The 21,942-nt window shown below is 39.5% G+C and overlaps 1 protein-coding gene across 3 annotated transcripts in view; it reads left to right on the forward strand.

Moving 5' to 3' along the window:
• The window catches only part of LOC149803457 (ependymin-related protein 1-like), a 53,517-nt gene extending 32,774 nt beyond the window's left edge, over window positions 1-20,743 (forward strand). Inside the window, exons 1-7 of one of the 3 annotated variants that reach the window (XM_089953163.1) lie at window positions 13,216-13,378; window positions 16,327-16,474; window positions 16,895-17,005; window positions 17,615-17,690; window positions 18,791-18,958; window positions 19,466-19,557; window positions 20,126-20,743. In XM_089953163.1, the coding sequence (XP_089809289.1) occupies window positions 16,340-16,474; window positions 16,895-17,005; window positions 17,615-17,690; window positions 18,791-18,958; window positions 19,466-19,557; window positions 20,126-20,185 (642 nt within the window). In that variant the 5' untranslated portion in view covers window positions 13,216-13,378; window positions 16,327-16,339 and the 3' untranslated portion in view covers window positions 20,186-20,743. Of the gene's footprint in view, window positions 1-13,215; window positions 13,379-16,326; window positions 16,475-16,894; window positions 17,006-17,614; window positions 17,691-18,790; window positions 18,959-19,465; window positions 19,558-20,125 lie in introns of those variants that run through there. The other 2 variants (XM_089953162.1, XM_089953164.1) reach the window with 2 other exon arrangements.
• The last annotated feature ends 1,199 nt before the right edge of the window (window positions 20,744-21,942 follow it).

Here is a 21,942-nt window from a genome sequence, read left to right on the forward strand (position 1 = left end):
GTATCCAGATAACTTTCCTATGATTGCAGATAGAAAAGTTCTTTTTAATATAGATCTGAACAATATCGATACGTATCTCTTGTATTTAAGACCAGACGTCTTTTAGACTAGTTTACATGTAACTAAATATTAATGTAAATTAAATTATCTCTAAGTCACTATTGAAAACTATTTGAGTTCATGCTGTACATAAGGAAACCAGAGGGCTGGCCTAACTATCGATCGTCTCCAATCCCTCGTAAATAATTTAAATATTTTATATCTGTGTAACATGTGAATACATCAGTCCAAAAATAGCACATTCGACCTGTTTAAGGTATAAACCCCTGTCTATTATCCGGGAAGATTCTTCCACGCAGTCATAAAACGCCATAAATATAGCATGTTTTCAAAAGAAACTTGTTTACCCGACGAAACCATGAATATGAAATTAATGGATACCCAATATACTGACAAAATAACATTCAACCGTCTACATTCCAGAGCGGTGATAATAGTTATCTTGTTGAAAGGTCAAACGAAAGATAGCATAAATATTATTTTTCAACATGACAGACTTGGCGAAAATATATTTCTTATTAAAAGGGATAACTAATCTTTGTGCCACCGAAAAATATACAAGAGGTAAACGGTTTTGATATTTCTTGTTTTCTATTAATTGTCATATATTTCTCATTTCTTCATTTCGTATTGGAGGAAAAACAATGATGCACATACGGCTGGAGCAAATACAACGAACTCATGGAACGAATGAAAAAACAATGAATCAAATCATGATCTGAACGTCGACAGCTGTAGAAAAATTATGATGTTCTCTATGCGATAATGGTTAATATTCCAATAATTGGTGAATCTAAGTTTGATGACTCACTCCCAGATGCACATTTTAAATAGAAGGGAAAGAGCAACTTTTGGTGCACCATCACTGGCAGCCCAGAAGATATCAAGTGGCCGAGAAAGCTGACACCATGTCCAGTGGTCGCGCACCAAACAACCAAATTTGTTTGATTTTTACCAAAACTGCATTTCTTTTATCCACGCCCAGAAGATTCATTTTTCACAGAGACGTAAGTTTCTACATGTGACAATAAGAACTTATTGACTCCGTCAACAAATCTGGCTTGAAACTAAACACCATCGTCCTTTCTTTTGCGTTGCTTTAAAACGAAGAATTTGTTTCAATACGATGTGCACACACTTGTGCTGGTTATGATCTGCCAGTGCATATAGTATTGACCGACCCTCTAGTTTGACCACTATCTCTAGAACGGGTTATGTGCACCGACTCAAGTACGAACGTTGCGCTCAGAACGATTTCGCACAGAATAAGACGGTACAACACTTTTGCTGCAACTGGTAACAATACCTTTCATGTGGAATTCTTACCCACTACTACTCTGGAGGGAAAATGTAGAAAGGAACAAATACCAGGTAATATTTAGGAAGGTACGATCACCCTTGATATTAAACATTGCTGCAAGCACGAGTGCAAACAATTTGCATGATGCACGTGGTTCTTGCTTCTTAGAACCCTCATTCCTAGACGGTACGAGTGCCTTTGGAACCAGTCCATTCTGAAGAAACTCGTGGCTGATAGGCTGTCGACACAATCAGCACTTGTGTTGGTATCTCATTAAGGATTGTGTACTTAAGGGGCGACAATTACAGCGAATAATGCGTTTGGTTACTGGAATTCATTTTTAATAGGATATAGTTCCATAGGTTTGCTATCATAGTTAAATTAGTAAAGAGAGTCCCACAAATCATATATGGCCTTTGATAGACAGAGTACCGGTGGAGGAGGAGAATGAATGGAGAATAATAAGAACGAGACTGAAAACCCACCAGAATTTAATCAATGAGATAATTATGATAAAGTCAATAGGAGAGGGTATAAAAGAGACATGATATTTGACAAAAAATGGCGTTAATATCAGAGACTTAGAGAAAGATGTTTTCTCCGCTAGAAAGAGAGAATAAAAGAAGATAGCAAATGTCGAAGGTGACTTATGATAGTCTTATGAGAGCCCTATATAACTTCTGGCTGACACGAACGGAGGGGTAAAATACGTTTGATAGTGAGAGGACACTAGGTGGGAGTAGAAGAGCCAGAGATCGCTAATGGGGGCGCTCTACAGATATTATGAACTTCTGAGAGAGCTACATGTGCAAGGTGAAGTTTTTTGCATTTGCAATGTGCACAATGGAGAGTATGGAGGCATACCTCCATGTTACTTCCAAGTAATGTGGTTGCAATTTCATTGGATATTACGCTTGTGGAAATTGTACAACTTCGTTGGATATTGTACCTGCTTTAAGCACATAGCTAACCAAAATGACTGCTCCCATGCACTTGAAAAGTCAGACTGGATTAGTCTAAAGTACAACATATTTAGCAGTTATTAAACTTGGGAATATGAACGTTACCAGAGTAGACAATACCAACTTCAGAAAGAGCATTGAATGCATAACAAACATATCAAATCTAAAAAATGTTTTGGGCCCGTTTTTTAGAATTAACTCTAAAGTGGAAGCGAAAATGACCAAGAAAAGCTATCATTTTTCTTTTTGAAGGTGCACATCTTGAAGTAATGCCAAGCTGTATACTCAAACTACATTTATCAATCATACACCAAAATAGAGGACATTAAAAGTTCTATTAACAATACCTAATATATTCAAGTTATTGTTAAATAATCAGTATAGCTTAGTGGGGTAAACCACAGACAGACATAGAGAACCGTGACGTATAACAGCAAATATGAAGAGATAATTAAAGCCCAATGTGATCATGGATATATAGAAAACTTGAAGGCGAAGGAACAAAGAAAAGAATATTTTTACCACTCGTATAGAGAGAATACCCGGTGTGACTGATAGAGGGAAAATAATAGGAGTGGTAGCGGAAGCTTTAGGTGACATCTTATTGATAGATAATAACTGGTGAGAGACTGAAATGCATACCTGACCTTTGTTTGAAAATAATAGAGGAGAGAGAAGGTCGAACGTGTCAGCTAAGGGAGAGAGAGGGAGGGGAGAGAGAGAGAGAGGGACGGAGAGGGAGAGAGAGAGGAAGAGGGAGATAGAGAGGGAGGGAGGGGGAGAGGGAGGAAGGGGGAGAGTGTGGGAGAGGGAGAGTTAGGATGAGGGAGAGGGAGAGGAGGGAGTGAGGGAGAGGGAAAGGGAGAGAGATGGAGTGAGGGAGAGGGAGGGAGATAGAGATTCAGGTAGGGGAGAATAATGGAGGGGAGAGTGAGGGAGAGGGGGAGTGAGAGAGAGAGAGAGGGAGAAGGAGAGAGGGGAGGGAGAGGGAGTGAAGAAGAGAGGGAGTCAGGGAGAGTGAGCGAGGGAGAAGGAGAGAGGGCGTGAGGGAGAGGGACTGAGGGAGAGGGAGACGCACTGAGGGAGAGGGAGTGACGGACATTAATTTTATGACAATATGGTTGTATGTATAGCAGGTTGTGGACTCATTATATTTGCCTGAGTCTGTTGAGTTACAATAAGACGATATCTGACATAAGAGTAGGAATATTGTTCGACGTCAGAAAACAAGCTGTCATAGTTTTAGGTTTTATCTTATTTATTTGACGGGAAAATGGCCCCAATGTTTACTATGCAGTAGAAAAATATAACAGAAAGCCGTGTTTCGTTTGATGACCGGAAGAGTGTAGAGAAAGAGAGAAGAGGAAAAGGATTAGGGCAACTCTGACCCGTCACCAACACTGAATTTGGATGGTGCGGAAGCAACCAGGTTATGCCGGCATTCCGAGAAATGTAATCGGTCATTCGTTCGATTCAATGATGAAATTAGTTTGATTGCTATAACAGAACGGCTAATTGAATTTTGTATAAATTTTGTAATTCTATTTCTAAGAGAAAATGTATCATTCAAATATCACGATAATTTCATTTTGTTTATGCAATTAATTATATTGCTATATTTTTTACATACCAGGTGTCGTGGAACGGATGGTATCTAGCACTTTTCTCGAGTGCAAATTGCAGTGGTTTTATGATGTCCCTGATGATACACATGCTTTGGACGACAAACCATTCGAATCACACGTTGGGAGAAAATTCAAAAATATAATTAGTGTTAACCGTACCTACAAATCAATATAATAAGACATTAATAGCTACTCCTCCCACCACCACCATCATTCCAGAATCACACAGTAATCTATTTACTCATACAGGGGGAATCATAATAAACTAATCACTATTCCGCCCAACCATTACCCCCAATAACCCAGTGTTCACGCATATAGCTAACATCATAATAACCTAACTGCAATTTCGCTCTACAATCACTCATTACTCAATTACATATGCATCTGGCATCATAATAAGCTGATGACTAGTTAACCCCATCACTCCTCAATCAGCCAATGAATCAGACATCACATAAACAAACTATAAAATAGCACTGACGGACATTTTATGATGTCAAAATGCAGAAACAAACATGAAAACACGAGAAAGGATTTAACATAAGAAAATGTTCACTACTGAATATGCTGTAACGAAATCCCCAAACTAGACTCATCTCGTGTGTACATTCATATTCACTGTTTTTCTCAGATATTAACTGTAATTTCGTTGCTTACATTTATGTATTTTGCGGTAAAAGAAGCAAATTATAAGTGACGCTCATTATCGCGTAAGCGAATGTCATAGTTAACAGATTTATGCTTCGGTTAGATTTACCTCCCCTCTATATAGCAGTTCCCCCGTCTATATCATCGGTATTGGTCGAAATGTTAATGTTATGACATAATTTATAAAACGACACTGGCTTTAGTCCACTATCCTATTTCGTTAGGATACATGGGTTACTAGAAATTATAATATTTTTAAGTAATGACATTTGTGATACAGTTGTGAGGACTTGAACCAAAGGATGGTAGACAACAATTCAAGGGATATTAGTGGGAGCTCATAAAGAAGTCTGACACTGTTTCACGGTTTATGACAAACATAAATGTTAGCTCACACAAACATGCTTTATCTTACATTAGACATGTTTCAAAAGATGAATATTCTTCTAATATATATATATTAGTTCGATATGAGATAGCAAATATTTATGTGAGAACGAAGTTTATATTTTGATCTTGATTGATGGGGAAAACCATTGTCAGTATAGACGAACAACATATCCTTTCGTATCCAGATAACTTTCCTATGATTGCAGATTGAAAAGTTCTTTTTAATAGAGATCTGAACAATATTGATACGTATCTCTCGTATTTAAGACCAGACGTTTTTTTTTTTGACCAGTTTACATCTAACTAAATATCAATGTAAATTAAATTGTCTCTAAATCACTATTGAAAACTATTTGAGTTCATGATCTACATAAGGAAACCAGAGGGCTGGCCTCACTACCGATCGTCTCCAATTCCTCGTAAATAATTTAAATCTTTTATGTCTGTGTAAAATTTAAATACATCCTTCCAAAAACAGCACATTCGACCTGTTTAAGGTATAAACCCCTGTCTATTATCCGGGAAGTTTTTTCCACGCAGTCATAAAACACCATAAATATAGCATGTTTTCAAAAGAAACGTGTTTACCCGAAGAAACCATGAATATGAAATTAATGGATGCTCAATATACTGACAAAATTACATTCAACCGTCTACATTCCAGAGCGGTGATTTTAGTTATCTTGTTGAAAAGTCACACAAAAGATAGCCTAAATATTTGTTTTCAATATGACAGACTTGGTGAAAATAGATTTCTTATTAAAAGGGCTAAATAATCTTTGTGTCACAAGAGGTAAACGGTTTTGATGTCTCTTGTTTTCCATTAATTGTGTCATACATTTATAATTTCTTCATTTCGTATTGGAGGAAAAACAATGATACACATACGGCTGGAGTAAATAAAACGTACTCATGGAAAGCATGAGAAAACAATGAATCAAATCATGATCTGAACGTCGACAGCTGTAGACAAATTATGATGTTCTCTATGCGATAATGGTTAATATTCCAATAATTGGTGAATCTAAGTTTGATGACTCACTCCCAGATGCACATTTTAAATAGAAGGGAAAGAGCAACTTGATATTAAGCATTGTTGCAAGCACGAGTGCAAACAATTTGCATGATGCACGTGGTTCTTGCTTCTTAGAACCCTCATTTCTAGACGGTACGAGTGCCTTTGGAACCCGTCCATTCTGAAGAAACTCGTGGTTGATAGGCTGTCGACACAATCAGCACTTGCGTTGGTATTTCATTAAGGTTTGTGGACGACAATTACGACGAATAATGCGTTTGGTTACTGGAATTCAAAGTAAAACTTTCAAAACTTTAGAAGTTGTACTCAGAAAGGAGAACGCACGTGGCAGAATTTCCTACTTTAACCTCCAAAGGGAATCGTGGGGACATTACATGGGGGCCTCTTTCAAGCAAACTAAATAGGTTATAATGGCGCATAATGTCAGTACTGATGTCCTCGCTAACGTCTCGAACGACAGTCTTACTACTTGCTTTGCGTCTATGTTTGCCACCGGAGACACCATTTAGAGCAATGGTCTCAATTCATAAATGAGATTCTCAGTCACTACAACCACCTTAGCAAAGTTATTAAGAGAAGCCAAAGTTAGGCAAGGAGCACTAACCACCGCTGCCGCATGTCAATCATGAGTTTTTAGAAATTTATTAAAATTCTTGCATTTTAAATATGGGGAGGGATGTAGGGGAGGGAGAGAGGGGAGCGAGTGAGGGAGAGAGAGAGGAAGAGAGGTGAGAGAGAGAGGAGAGAGAGTGAGAGAAAGGGGGAGGGGAAGGGGGAACGAGAGAGAGCGAGCGGGGGAGGGAGGGAGGGAGAGAGAAGAGAAAGATCGAGAGGGGGAGGGAGGGAGAGAAAGAGAGAGATGGGAAGATGGGAAGGGGGAGAAGAGAGAGAGAGGGGGGGGAGAAGGAAGAGAGAGGGGGAGACGGGAGAGAGAGAGGGGAGAAGGAAGAGAGAGAGGGGCAGGGTTAGAGGGGAGGGAGAGAGAGAGAAGGGAGAGAGAGAGAAAGGGGGGAGAAGGGAGAGGGAGAGAGATAGTGGGGGAGAGAGGGGGAGAGAGATAGTGGGAGAGAGAGGGGGAGAGGGAAAGAGAGAGGGGGAAAGAGGGAGAGAGAGGTGGAGAGAGAGGGAGAGAGAGAGAGAGAAAGGGGAGAAGGGAGAGAGAGATAATGGGAGAGAGGGAAAGAAAGAGGGAGAGAGAGAGGGGGAGGGAGAGAGATGGGAGGGGGAGAGGGGGAGTGAGTGAGTGACGGAGTGAGAATCGAGTGAGTGAGTGATAATAGAAGAAAAAAAAGCAAGGGCTATGCTACATATGACTTAGAATTTAGAGTGAATGAAAGGGCAAGAATGAGGGTCAAATGTTCATTTATAGAACATTCTATGTGGTTAACAAGCTCAGGTCTATTACTAATTAACACGGGAAGCATCAAGTACACGACAAATTCCCTGAGGGGAAAAATAAATGCCGTAAAATCAAATCCAAGTAAACATGTTTACCCACAAATAATAATAATCTTAAAATATAATCTACACACATAAACAAAAATTAGCTATGTAATATGTTGTTTGCATAAAGGCAATAGTCAGGTATACCCAAACGGTTACCCTGAGAGGAAAAAGATAATAGATATATATGATGGACTTCCAGTTCTGCTAATACAGAAAAGCGATCACCGTAAATGTATACTCGACTCATCAAATCTAGTTCTGACAATTATATAATGAGTAGTCCATTAAGGCAACATGAAGCAGCCGTTGAGATTTCATGTGTGTGTGTGTGTGTGTGTGTGGTCTAAGGTTGACATTGCCCGGGTTGGGAGTGGGAGACAAGCGCCCCAATCCTCCAAAATGCCCCATACGGCCTGCGTCTCTTACTGCCTCTGTCAACTAAAATCCAGCTCCTGGCCTTCGCGAGTGGCTTAGATTTGAAGCCCGGCAGACCATGTTTTCTACTAACAGGAGAAGGGGTGAAGGCGGCCCACTGGCGCCTTAAAACCAGTTGCTTCGGGTAGATGGGACTCGTAAACCTTGGATGGTAGCTCATCTAGGAGAAGGAAAACTCCGATTCCAAACCTCTGCTGCCTTGTGGCTATACCCACTCATGGGAAAGGCTAAGGGAGTAAACCCCAACAGAAAATCCGGAGATGGAGTCCCTAAGGCGGTATGACATTGACTTCAACGTCATTCCGGCAACTCCTGCGACGCCGTTGGTGCCAAGCTGTATCGGCGTTCGTCGTTCCCTTGGGCACACCAGCTGCGTGGAGAGGGGGGATCTGCTGCATGGGCAACAGCTGATTCTCCATACCACCCTGCCCAGGCTTCATAGCTCCACTGGAGAGGACACTCCAGCGTCGTCGTACGGCGTCGGCACAACACGAGAAGTAGCAGTTTACCAGTTCTAAGTCAAAGCTCGATTGGCGTAGAGCTTGGCGCCAGGGGTTACTTCTGACGGTGGGAGAGATCATCAGGTCTCACTGGACAGCTACCGCCCGCCTCAAGCTGGGCAGCCCCCAGTCAGTAAGGTGCTGCCCGCCATGGCCTGCCTGCTTCACTGGGTGCGTGGAGCTTAGAGAACCATCTCGACAAGTGGGCCACAAAACTCTGCACCAGGAAAGACTAAAAGAAGAAATAAAAAGACTCCAACTCTTCGTTTTGCAACCTGGAACATGTGTCCTGGATTGACCACTGACCTACAGCAGATCGACGATGCACGGAAGACTGCCGTCATTGACAGAGAACTCTCCCGACTGAACATCGACATTACCTGCCTCCAGGAGACCCGACTGGCTGACAGCGGCACCATCAGGGAAGCCAATTACACATTCTTTTGGCAGGGGAAGCCCTTGGATGAACCTAGGCAGCATGGTGTAGGCTTTGCCGTCAAGAACACGCTAATCGCCTTCATTGAACCTCCATCATCAGGTACTGAGAGAATCCTTGCCCTCCGGCTGTCAACATCCTTAGGCCCGGTCAACATCTTCAGTGTGTACGCTCCAACCCTCTACTCCACCTACGAGGAGAAAGACAAGTTTTATGAGGCTCTGGATCAGGCAATATCCAGTATCCCCAACAATGAAAGCCTTTACTTACTAGGAGACTTCAATGCTAGAGTGGGAGCTGACCACGAGGCCTGGTCCACCTGTCTCGGCTTTTACGGAAGGGGCAAGATCAACGAGAATGGTCAGCGACTGCTGGAGATGTGCTGCTCCCACAGCCTATGTGTGACAAACACTTTCTTCAAATGCAAGGAGATCCACCAGGTGTCGTGGAGACACCCACGTTCACGCCACTGGCACCAGCTAGACCTCGTCATCACCAGGCGTGCAGAACTAGCCAGTGTCCTCCTTACCTGCAGCTACCACAGTGCCGATTGTGACACGGACCATTCCCTCGTGGCCAGCAAGGTGCGAATATTACCCAAGAAGCTGCACCACGCCAAGAAGAAGGGTCACCCACGTATCAACACCTGCTGTGCAAGCAACCCAGAGAAAACACAGCAGTTCATCAGCAAACTGAAGGAAGCCCTCACCAAAGTGACACCTGATGACACCATTGATTCCAAGTGGTCCCATATCCGTGACTCTGTGTACAATTCAGCCATCACAGCTTACGGGAAGAGGGAGCGAAAGAATGTCGACTGGTATGAGGCAAACTGGGAGGAGATGGAGCCCGTGACTGAGGCAAAGAGGAAAGCCCTCCTGGCATACAAGGCTGCACCTAGCCCCAGAACACTACAAGCCCTCAGGATTGCAAGGAATAACGCCCAGAAGACCGCCCGCCGCTGTGCCAACACCTACTGGCTGAACCTTTGCAACAGTATACAGACAGCTGCTGACACCGGGGATACAAGAGGAATGTATGAGGGTATCAAACAAGCGACAGGCCCCCCCCCCCCCCAGCTACAAGACCGCCCCCCTCAAGTCCAAGACGGGCGAAGTCATCACAGACCAGGGGAAACAACTGCAGCGATGGGTTGAGCACTATCTCGAGCTCTATGCAACCCAAAACAATGTCACTGGAACTGCCCTGGACGCCATTCCAGACCTGCCTGTCATGGAGGAGCTAGACACACAGCCCACTCTGGAAGAGCTCGGAAAAGCCATCGATTGCCTTGCCTGTGGGAAGGCTCCCGGAAGCGACGGCATTCCGCCTGAAGTCCTCAAGAGCGGAAAACCAGCACTGCTCCAGCCCCTACACACACTCCTCTGCCTTTGCTGGGAACAGGGATACATCCCACAGGACATGCGTGATGCCAACATCGTCACTTTGTACAAAAACAAAGGAGACCGTAGCGACTGCAACAACTATCGGGGCATCTCCCTCCTCAGCATCGTCGGAAAGGCCTTCGCCCGTGTTGCCTTGGCACGCTTGCAGATCCTAGCCTTCCGCGTCTACCCAGAATCCCAATGTGGATTTCGAGCCGGCAGGTCAACTGTAGACATGATCTTCTCACTACGTCAGCTGCAGGAGAAGTGTCGCGAGCAGCGGATGCCCCTCTACGTTGCCTTCATAGACCTGACGAAGGCGTTTGACATGGTCAGTCGGAGTGGACTCTTCAGACTTCTGCAGAAGATCGGCTGCCCCCACGTCTGCTTGCTGTCATTATGTCGTTCCACGAGAACATGCACAGCACAGTGTGCTTCAATGGCGCAACATCTGAAGCATTCCCAGTCGTTAGCGGAGTCAAACAAGGCTGTGTCCTTGCACCGACGCTCTTTGCCATCTTCTTCTCCATGCTTCTCCAGTACGCATTCAAGGACTGCAGCGAGGGAGTGTACATCCATGCCAGGGTTGACGGCAAGCTGTTCAACATCGCCCGTCTCCGTGCTAAGACTAAAGTCACAGAGGTACTCATCCGTGAATTGCTCTTTGCCGACGATGCAGCCTTGACATCACACACGGAAGATGGACTTCAGCAGCTGGTATGCTGCCTCTCCCATGCATGTAAGGAATTTGGACTGACCATCAGTTTGAAGAAAACAAATGTCATGGCACAGGACACAGACTCCCCTCCCTCTGTCTCCATCGATGGGTACAATTTGGAAGTTGTCGAGAACTTCACATACCTCGGGTCTAACATCTCCAGCTCACTCTCCATTGATTCTGAGGTGGGCGGCAGGATTGCCAAGGCAGCAGCAGTGATGGCCAGACTTAACCAGAGGGTCTGGAACAACCCCAACCTCACAGAGAAGACCAAACTGCGTGTCTACCAAGCGTGCGTGCTCAGCTCACTTCTCTACAGCAGCGAAACATGGACCACCTATGCAAGACACGAGAGGAAACTCAACAGGTTCCACCTGAGATGTCTGCGGTGCATTCTGCACATCCAGTGGCAGGACAAAGTACCCAACACAGAGGTTCTAGAACGCGCCAACATGAACAGCATGTTCTCCATACTCAGCGAGAGGCGCCTTCGCTGGCTCGGCCATGTCAAGAGAATGGACCCAGGTGGCATTCCCAAGGACCTGTTATATGGGGGAGTTAGCAGAAGGTGCACGACCAACTGGACGACCACATCTGCGCTACAAAGATGTTTGCAAGAAGGATATGAAGACAGCAAACATCAATGTCAACGACTGGGAGAACTGTGCAAACAACCGTTCCAGCTGGCGTCTAGCTGTCAGGCAGGGAGTTCAAAACGCAGAGGAAAAGAGAAGAATAAAGCAAGCTGAAAAGAGAGCTAAAAAGAAGGATAAGCAAAAGTGTACTTTGGAGCTATGCCATCGTCTCTCGTAGACGGACGGATGCCAAGATGATGGACTTCCAGTTCTGCTAATACAGAAAAGCGATCACCGTAAATGTATACTCGACTCATCAAATCTAGTTCTGACAATTATATAATGAGTAGTCCATTAAGGCAACATGAAGCAGCCGTTGAGATTTCATGTGTGTGTGTGTGTGTGTGTGTGTGTGTGTTGAACAAATTGTTGTGAAAATATATTTGATATTGTTACAATTATTGTGTAGCTATGCATGTACGTATGATACTAACCCCACAACCGATCAGCGCTCAGGCAAATGCACTGTACACCTAAAGCTGGGACCACTGACCCCCTCATGGCTTACAGCTTGCATCTGCTGTCCGTGAATCATAAATATCTTAGCCGATAAACTTTGTTGACCAGATGCCACTACCAGGTTCGTTTGCAACGGAATTGTTTTCGAACTTACGTTCCGATCGAATATATTTTGTTCATGTTCTCAATATCATATGATTTCTATGATTTGTTTACAATTTTGTAATTGAGAGAAAGTTCGTGATTTTCCAGCATTTATTTCAAAGCAATATTGTCTTTAAATTTGTTTGAAAGTAATATATTTTTGTTTCAAATGTTTTCTAAGTTAAAATTTATATCAAAAGGTAAATAGTCCCTTAAAATCAGATAGAAGCGTTTTTTGGTTAGATTAAAGACTAAAAAGTTATTATTAGTTCCATCCTGAAAGATAGATATAAAGATATGTGACGAGAATTGCACATAATGGTCAAGTTTCAGCCGCCAAATCATGGATAATCCCGTCTAATAATTAGTATCGCACTTTACATAAAATCATAGATGTTTTTAAAAGTTTTACCATTTTATTAGAGAGTAGATTATGGTCCAGAGTGAAATTTGGGTTAATGGCAATGACGTTAGAATTTCCACCTGTTATTTACTGAGATTCGTAAATGTGTCAGACCGTCATACGATTTAATCACACGGCTTTGTAGTCAGCCAAGCTAGCCTAGACGTTAGTACTAGGAAATTCATATAGCCCGGGCCATAACCTATCCTAATTTTGAATGAAATATGAATGCACAAGAAAGATAATTTGCACATAGATTGTTCGATATATCTTCTCAATAATTTCATAAGGTGCATGTGAACTATTTACCCATGTAGGCTAAAATGTAACCTTATATGCAATCCGCCATAAAACCATTTGATGATGTTATCAGCAACAAAGAATATATTACACGTAAGGCAAAGACCAATTAAAACAATTCTGGTTATTTTGTTTTGCATTTTTTTTTTAAAAAATCTTAGTTAACATACGCTATGACATATCTGCACATACTCAAAACATATTGATATAACAAAGAGATAATCTTGAATTATAGTCCTTGATCTTAATAAGTATTTCCTTGTGTTTGCCTTCGCTATCTCCAACCTTTGCTTTAATTATATGTTTAGAAATGACGGAAAGTCACAAAAACTGCGGTCGTCACATGATAATATAGGTGCAAAAAGGAGACTTGTGCACATTCTCCATTTAACCAAACGCAGAGGGAGAGTAAAACGGTATACATATTGTCAGCTGGTCGATCAAGCAAACCCCACAGCGGAATCTATTCATATCTTGATTTTGCGACGAAAAGGTAAGAATAAACTTATCTGTTATACAACAGCACACACAAATAGATTTCGGAACACCGACATGTATGTATTACTTTTGTATAAGCATAGACAAAAAGAAAACTGTAATGGGTGAATAGGGAAGAATAGGATGTTCAAAGCTCGTACTTTCACGTAGTAAGTTAAGTTCATTTATACGTATTTACATCTTCGGCAAGTTACACATCAATAAACAGTAGAGTTGTTGTAAATAAACTAAACGTATCGACATTTACAACTATGTATGCAGATACACGTGCTTCTGTACTTGCATCATCATAACGATTGAATCAAAGTAATAAATAATTCTTTTGTACACATATTTTCCTCGTGAATACTGATTGTAAACAGATATCCCTACGCTGGAGTTGTCAGTGAAATGATGCTCCTAAAGCATAGAACATTTCGTATATAAATTATTTTCATGTAATTCCTTTAGAATTTCGTTAGAAGGGCATCTGATATTGCAAGCTTCTATCCTTTTATAACTAGTCCATCTACTTCAGAAATCTCATCTCTGTTATGACCATATGCACATAGCACTCACCTTCTCTATTCATTTCCTTATCATCTGTGTCTGTCTGTATGTCTGTATTCTTTGCACAACGTATATGTTGCATCTAACTTGTTTGCCTGACGACAAGTTAAGTCCAAACCGTATTTCCTCAATTTTAGAAGCATTTTCTGAAATCTAGATGGTGCGGCAGATATTTAGTTCTTGAGGACTGATTCCAAAGGTTTATGATCCGATTCAGCTTGTACCTGACGACCATATGCATTATGATTAAATCTTTCAAAATTAAAAAACACAGCAATTCTTTTCTATATGTGCATACCTTGTTTCTACATCTATATATTAGTCTGCGGCATGATGCCCCAGTGCTAGACATCACTATAAACTGTCACACTGCAGACATCGTAGCGATATGACTGAAAGTTGTTAAAGCTATGCTAAAAATCCAAATCGCACACACACATACACACACACACACACACATAAACATACACACACACATAAACACACACACACACATATATATTAATCAATGACGTCATCCTTTTGTTGGAATTTTGCATTGGATCTGTGCATTTCTACCGTACTGTTCTGATTGGAATAAAAAAGGAACTGCATTTTTCTTTTGTCTTTTTAATCTTCAAGTGCAGCATCTAGGTAAAGCTGTATGGTCTGCTTCCGCTTCCACCATGTTTCATCTGGATGGGTTGAATACAAATTCCATTTCAGGTGGCCTATTGAGCTTATCCATTGTGTCACAATACATCTATAAACTTGCGTATCAAAATGTCAGCATTCTTATGGAGATATTTCCTAATGGTATAAACCCAAGTTAATCACGCAGTCTCACTTCGGACGCCATATTATAATTTGTATGTCAACAAACTCACAAAGATTCTATCCAACTAGATAGAATACAACTTACTAAGACAGAGAAAACACACCCGAGTGTCTCACGGTAATGAAACAAGGCATTAATATTGAGTGTGGAGCCTTGACCTTGTGTGACATGAAACTGACCATTTACAGCAGCAGGGTGTTAGTACTATAAATATATATTGCAGCTGTAGAACCTGGTATATTTCAGGTCTAATCTGCAATAATCCAATCTATAATTCTCCTACTCATTGATAATTAATTTTAATTTTTAATTAATTAATTATAACTCTCCGACTCATTATTAATTTTAATTATTAATCAATTAATTATGATTCTCCCACTCATTATTAATTAATTAATATTCAACATGTATATAATTCATGAATATGCTCGTTCACTCAGCATCTTTCGTTTTCCATATCACCTAAGTAACCCTCCACTTCAGTTTATATTTTAGCTACGACTTATATATTCCTCTTTCGGCCTACCCATTTTTTTTTTCCGAAACACAGTACGCTTAATCTCTATGCAAATAAATGTAAAGTGTTTTTTTCTCAGAGATTCTTGAGTAATAGATCGATACCAAACAAACAAATTAAAAATCCATACACTCCTGCCTCCTAAAGCTCTGAATATCTCGAATAAATAAGAACAAATTTACTTCGCATCTGCATAGGTAATACCATGACCTGATCTTCCTGGTTTGCAAAAAGAGTAAGGTAAAGCTCACTGATGCAATTGGAATCATGTCTGTTTTTACCAATAGATCGGTGATAGTACGTACCTTGCCATATATATATATATATATATATATATATATATATATATATATATATATATATATATATATATAAAGAATACAAATCGTATGGTGAATAACAATCCTTTCAAGTGAAAGAAGCTGAAATAAACTAGTTTACACATAATAGAGCTAAAATGTTGAATTCCTGTATAAATAGCCTTGTAAAGTTTCGCAAACATAATTTTTTTTCTGTTTTATTTGTTTGTCTTGTCTATGTTTTGTAATTGCCTCTGAAAAAGACCCATTAAAGAGTCGAAAGTGCTCAGGCTATCTAGATACTGGTTTCGCACTGTTCTTTGTTAGTTTATTGCATATATATTGTTGTTGATGTTGTAGTGTTTAACGCCATTTTTCAGCACACGATAGGCTATACATGGCGGCCAGTATTAATGGTGGAGGAAGAACCCGGGAAAACCCCGGAAAGAACCACCGACCCTTGAGAAGCTACTGGCAGGCTTTCTCACATACCCATATTGGCTGAATCCGAGACTCGAACCCAAGCAGACAGAGGTGAGATGGCAGTGATCCGTAACGGAGAGCGCTTTAGACCACTCGGCCACTCCGGGCCCCTATGTGTGTGTGTGTGTGTGTGTGTGTGTGTGTGTGTGTGTTCATTTGAGTGCTGTAACCAAAAGAATAAACAAAAACTACAACCTAGGATTATAAATTGTAAAACAAAACAAAAGCATTTTTTTTTCAAAGACTAAATGAACATTTCATTTTCCATGAAATTTCAGATCTTCACTACAAATGTTGCGCTTTGTGTTTGTTCTTGGCTTGGTTACGATTGTGTCAGGGGAAGAATGCTGTGTCCCAGATGCCATGGAGGGTGTCGTAGGTATGCTGGTCAGCACGATAGTAGAAAGAGTGTCCTACCTCGTTAAGGTAAATGTAAAGCAATCATTTGCAACTGTTGCTGTTGTTGATTGTATTATGCTTGCACCTGTTCTCGTCCTAGTCGTGTTTATTGTTAATGTATTTATTTTCCAATATATGATGATACGTTATTATTATTTGTATTGTTATTATTGTTATCATTATTTATATTATTGTTGTTATTGTTATTGTTATTGTTGTTGTTGTTGTTATTATTATTATTATTATTGATTCATGTTTCAAACAAAAAAGAGCGATGCAATAGTTCTGTTTAGACGACACATTCATTTTAATTTTTCTGTTTCCTTTCTTAACTTTCCTATATGAAGATTTTATATATTTAAAATAACAATTATTAAGAGTAGAATATATTTCAAAGTAATATTCTGATTACCTGAATAATTATCATTTAATTTCTCATCATGCTAGGGTAGAGCAATAGTGCATCTGAACGTAACCTTGGGGATGATGGTAATGGAGGAAGAAATATTCCTAAATGGACACGAATCAAACATGACAATAATTAATGACTACAGTAAAGTAAGCTTATTTCATTCAATCTATTATTATTATTATTATTATTATTACTATTATTTTAGCAGTCCACTAAATGTTTAGTGGGTTTTCTCAGTCCATTGATTAATGCAGGCAGGTACGTTTTTAATCTAGTGATATGAACAGACAATAAGAACAAACCGATTTAAAAATATTTATAACAACGGAGGGTAATGAATACTGGAAAATAGGAAGAAGAAAAAAAAAACACGCACAAATTTCACACTTCACACAAAGGTATATGATTATCGCCTTCCTGTATTTATGACCTTTTATCTAAAGTAACCGTGAAAAAAAATTTTGGGATGACAATGAACTATTTTCTATCGAGATTCTGATCTTACGAATGTTGATCAATTTGTACATTCGACGGAGACGGTAACATCTTGTCGTATCCAACAGAGACAGGGCGCACTGCGTCTTACGTGAACAAGAGTGGTAGCACGCTAAGGCCAATTCGACCAAGTGGTAACTCGTTCGATATTATACTATGCACATACCACTCGAGTGAGTGTCGCGTGCCACTCATTCAAATGGAACATCGCTCGTTCTGTTGATTTTTAGATTAATCTTACAGACCTTTTCTCAATCCAGGAAATACAATACGCCATTACGAACGGGAGTTGTACAAAATTCATACTGAAAGAAATGATGCCACGGTGTATTCCAGGTAAGAATCCGACAATAAAATTGTGATGGCTCGAAACAACGTAATACAATGTCTTTGGTTCCTTAAACCATCAATAAATATGAATTTACGTAGTCTCCATTTTCAAGATTGCCTAGTATCAAAGAGTCTTTACGTCGGAAGTGGCAGGCATTATAGAATGATGCAGTGAATATAAACTTCATCGCATCAAGCCAACCACAGGAGAACGGACTCCTTCCCACAGAACCATCCGTAGGGAGGAAGTAGTCATTGCAAGAATTCGATCTGGTCATACTTATAAAACCCATTCCCACATACTAAAAGGCGAAAACCACCAGAGTGCGTTTCTTGCAATGAACCATTCACTGTTACGCACTTTATGATAGAGTGTTTCGATCTGCAACCTACGCGCGATCAGTGTTACAATATGCATGACATGTAGGAACTTTTTGATACAATAAACATCACTTGTATTATAGAATTCCTGAAAGAAGTAAACATTTACTCCAAGCTATAACTTTTATGCCATCACCTTGAGCATTTTTATGTACTGTATATACCGTCCCTTATTTTGAATAACGTTATATCAATCTTTATTAACACGCACCATTTACTTTTCCCGTTGGTCGGGAATCTTTATATATTGCCCTTGCCATCTTGAAGCTTTACTTTCAACTATTTGGTTTTGATATCGCTGGTCGATATAAAACCTTTTGTCATTTTTGAGCGATCATACATTTAACCTTTTGTATGGCCTAAATAGCCTAGCAGTGCTGGTGCGCCGTAAAAATACAAACAATCAATCAACCAATCATTGTCAAGATCATCGGATCGAAATATTTTATATTTAATATATGATCTCTCTCTCTCTCTCTCTCGATCTCGATCTCTGTCTCGATCTCTCTCTCATTACTTGAACATTGCATGCATCTACGAGCAGTCAGTTTACTTTAGTAATTAAAAAAAACTTTAAATTTAATGAATTATCAAATAGAAATATAAATGTGCTTGTAGTTTAGGGATCTGTTAGTTACCAATATTTAAATAGTGCATTTTATAGTTATTTTGGTTAAGAGGTGGAAATCCATTTACCCATTTATTCATTTGTTCATTTCTAACAGAAAATGCTACCCTTGTGCAGGAGACTTATTTGGGCGCCGGATCTGAGAAATTAGCAGTGAAAACCTACAAGTTCATGATCGCAAACATAGAGACCTATTTCACGGTGACAGCAAGTGGCTGTATTCCTATCTTGATGGTCCTTTCGCTCCCCATGGCACCGAAGCGAAGTAAATACACTGTGTACTTTTGAAATTTTCTTGTACAAAACGTTATGCGCATGTCGCATTCCATCAATCGACAATACAGGCTGTGCCACATTCAAACGAGTGGCATTACATTCAACAAGATGTACCATACCACTTGTACGTACCATATGAAATTCTTAGATAATGGTAAATAGTACATTATTGGTATGTTCCTGTTATATCTCTAACAGTGAAGAGATTACTAAAACGTCGTTCTAAGACAAAATAACTGCATTCAAATGGGTCCTTTTTGCCAACTTTATATGTTATTTGTGAATACAAATTTCAGGAAAACACAACTTCAGAATATTCTTGAAGTAGACTAATTGCGAAATGGAAGGTAGTTAATACTTTGAAAATCGATACTTATGTTACAGTCAAACTGTACTATTTTAATAGATGTAAGATTTGATAAATACAAAATTTGATAAATCCAACAATGATTTAGTTAATACTTATTTTGAAGATTATTATTCTATGTATTTCCAGGTGTGGGCATGGAAGTGCTGGAGTTTGCGGGTATCACGATGGGTGTGAAAGATCCATCAATATTTGACATTCCCCCAATCTGTCAGTCTCTGGTAAGTATGCGATATGGTTATAATGGCTTTGCCATCAACTTATGAAATAAAATACACAGATACAATAAATGAAAGTAAATTGCTGCACCAAATTTAAATGTCTTCTCAATAGTTTATTCCACATGTCTAAAATATGGGCAACATCTCTTAGTTCAACTGAGGATATAATTCATTTTTTTTTTCACATTGAACTAAGGTGGTATATAAATTCGGTACGTGTAAACTGATGAACAGCTTCAAAGATGGAATACACATAGTCCAGATTATTCAGCTTAAGAAATATTCGAAGGATAAAGACTATTTAGTTTTGTGTAGACCAATGATTTTTGGACACGAATTTACAGTTTTTCTAAGCCAAAAATTTGTCTAGTGTATATGTTCACCCAAATGTTGTGCATTTAGATTACAAACTGATTTCCAGTCGACGCACGCACACAGCAAATCTAAGTATCTTAAAAACTTAAAACCGCCGATATATATATATATATATATATATATATATATATATATATATATATATATATATATATATATATATATATATAGTATTATCTTTTTCACATTCCAGAACATATCAACTGGATCCGTTCCTATCCTGAGCCGTTTGGGACGATCTGTGTTTCATTAACAAAACTGATCCAATGACGATTGCTTTTGTTCCCACTGCATCCCCTTGATTCGCTCTTATGTTAACCTGTCCTGAATATGTTAGGATTAGCAAAATATAGGCTTAGGCATACAATTTTGCCAATCATGCTCAATAAACGTACAACGTAATGTACTAAATATCAGCGACTTTACACATTTATACTCAAAAATGATTTGTAGATGACTAATTCAAATTCCACATCAATTTATCTTATTTTATCTCCAAAAACTGAGCACATGCATATGATTTAAGGACAAAACATCGCAAGAACACGTGGGTCATTATTCCGTTTTTTCCTGAACGCATCAGTGCATCTACAGTGCAGATGTAACAGAATTAAAACAAAAATAAATAATCGATTCAGATCATAAGTTTAACCTCACTATACCAAGTTTCTAGCATTGCCTTTATATAAGTAAATGATGACTGCTGGATAAGTGACACGTAATCACGGAAATCAGTACTTAAAACTTCGCTATTCTAAGCATTAGAGAACTAAATATATGCAAGATATAAAATAAACTAGTTTGCACTTCATTTGTTGTTTTGTCTTTCTGTTTAGCAATTAGTTCACCATTTGCTGAAAAGTTCAAAATGAAAACATATGATTATCAGTTTTAAATGCTAACAGTTATAATGAAAACAACATGATAGTGTTTATTTAATATAAACAAGCCTTTAAAAGATTGATTCACAGACAAGTTTCAAACGACATTTCAAACCAAGATAAATGCTCTTTCGGCTGTGCAATGGATAAACAAATACAAATAGGCGGAGACAATTTCTGGCCGGAAGAGGAAGTGACTCGTACATTACATAAATGGGGGAATAACGTGTACTTAATTTGAAGGAAGTGTTTTGTTCACATTCAGTGGGAACGAATACTAATGATTGTTGTATCTAATGGATGTTGTTGCTGTTTGCTTGAAAGTTAAAGAGCTTGAGTTCTTTGGCTACCGGTAAATTGTCTGAAAGAAAGGAATCTTGGGTCCTGGGTTCCTTGGCTACCAGTAAATTGTCTAAAAAACAAGAATCTTGGGTCTTGGGTTCCTTGGCTACCAGTAAATTGTCTGAAAGACAAGAATCTTGGGTCTTGGGTTCCTTGGCTACCAGTAAATTGTCTGAAAGACACGAAACTTGGGTCTTGTGTTCCTTGGCTACCAGTACGTTGTCTGAAAGACAAGAAACTTGGGTCTTCGATTCCTTGGCTACCAGTAAATTGTCTGAAAGACAAGAATCTTGGGTCTTGAGTTCCTTGGCTACCGGTAAATTGTCTGAAAGACAAGAAACTTGGGTCTTGGGTTCCTTGGCTACCGGTAAATTGTCTGAAAGACAAGAAACTTGGGTCTTGGGTTCCTTGGCTACCGGTAAATTGTCTGAAAGACAAGAATCTTGGGTCTTGGGTTTCTTGGCTACCAGTAAATCATATCGATTTTTCCTTCTTAATTCCAAATTTGGATACATTTCTCTCATGGCGATAATTTAAGACTTATTTAGATTGCTTTATATCTGGTGGAATTAGCTATCAAACATTTGAATAAATTTGATGATCTGACGGAATGGTCACAAATATACACACACATACATACATACATATATATGTGTGTGTTTGTGTGTGTTTGTGACCATTGCATCAGATCAGCGATATTATATTTGTCGTTATTGTGGAATATATATATATATATATATATATATATATATATATATATATATATATATATATATATACCACAATG

The sequence above is a fragment of the Sinohyriopsis cumingii genome, chromosome 3 (assembly GCF_028554795.1).
Source record: "Sinohyriopsis cumingii isolate HCF-2022 chromosome 3, ASM2855479v2, whole genome shotgun sequence".
NCBI lineage: Eukaryota > Metazoa > Mollusca > Bivalvia > Unionida > Unionidae > Sinohyriopsis > Sinohyriopsis cumingii.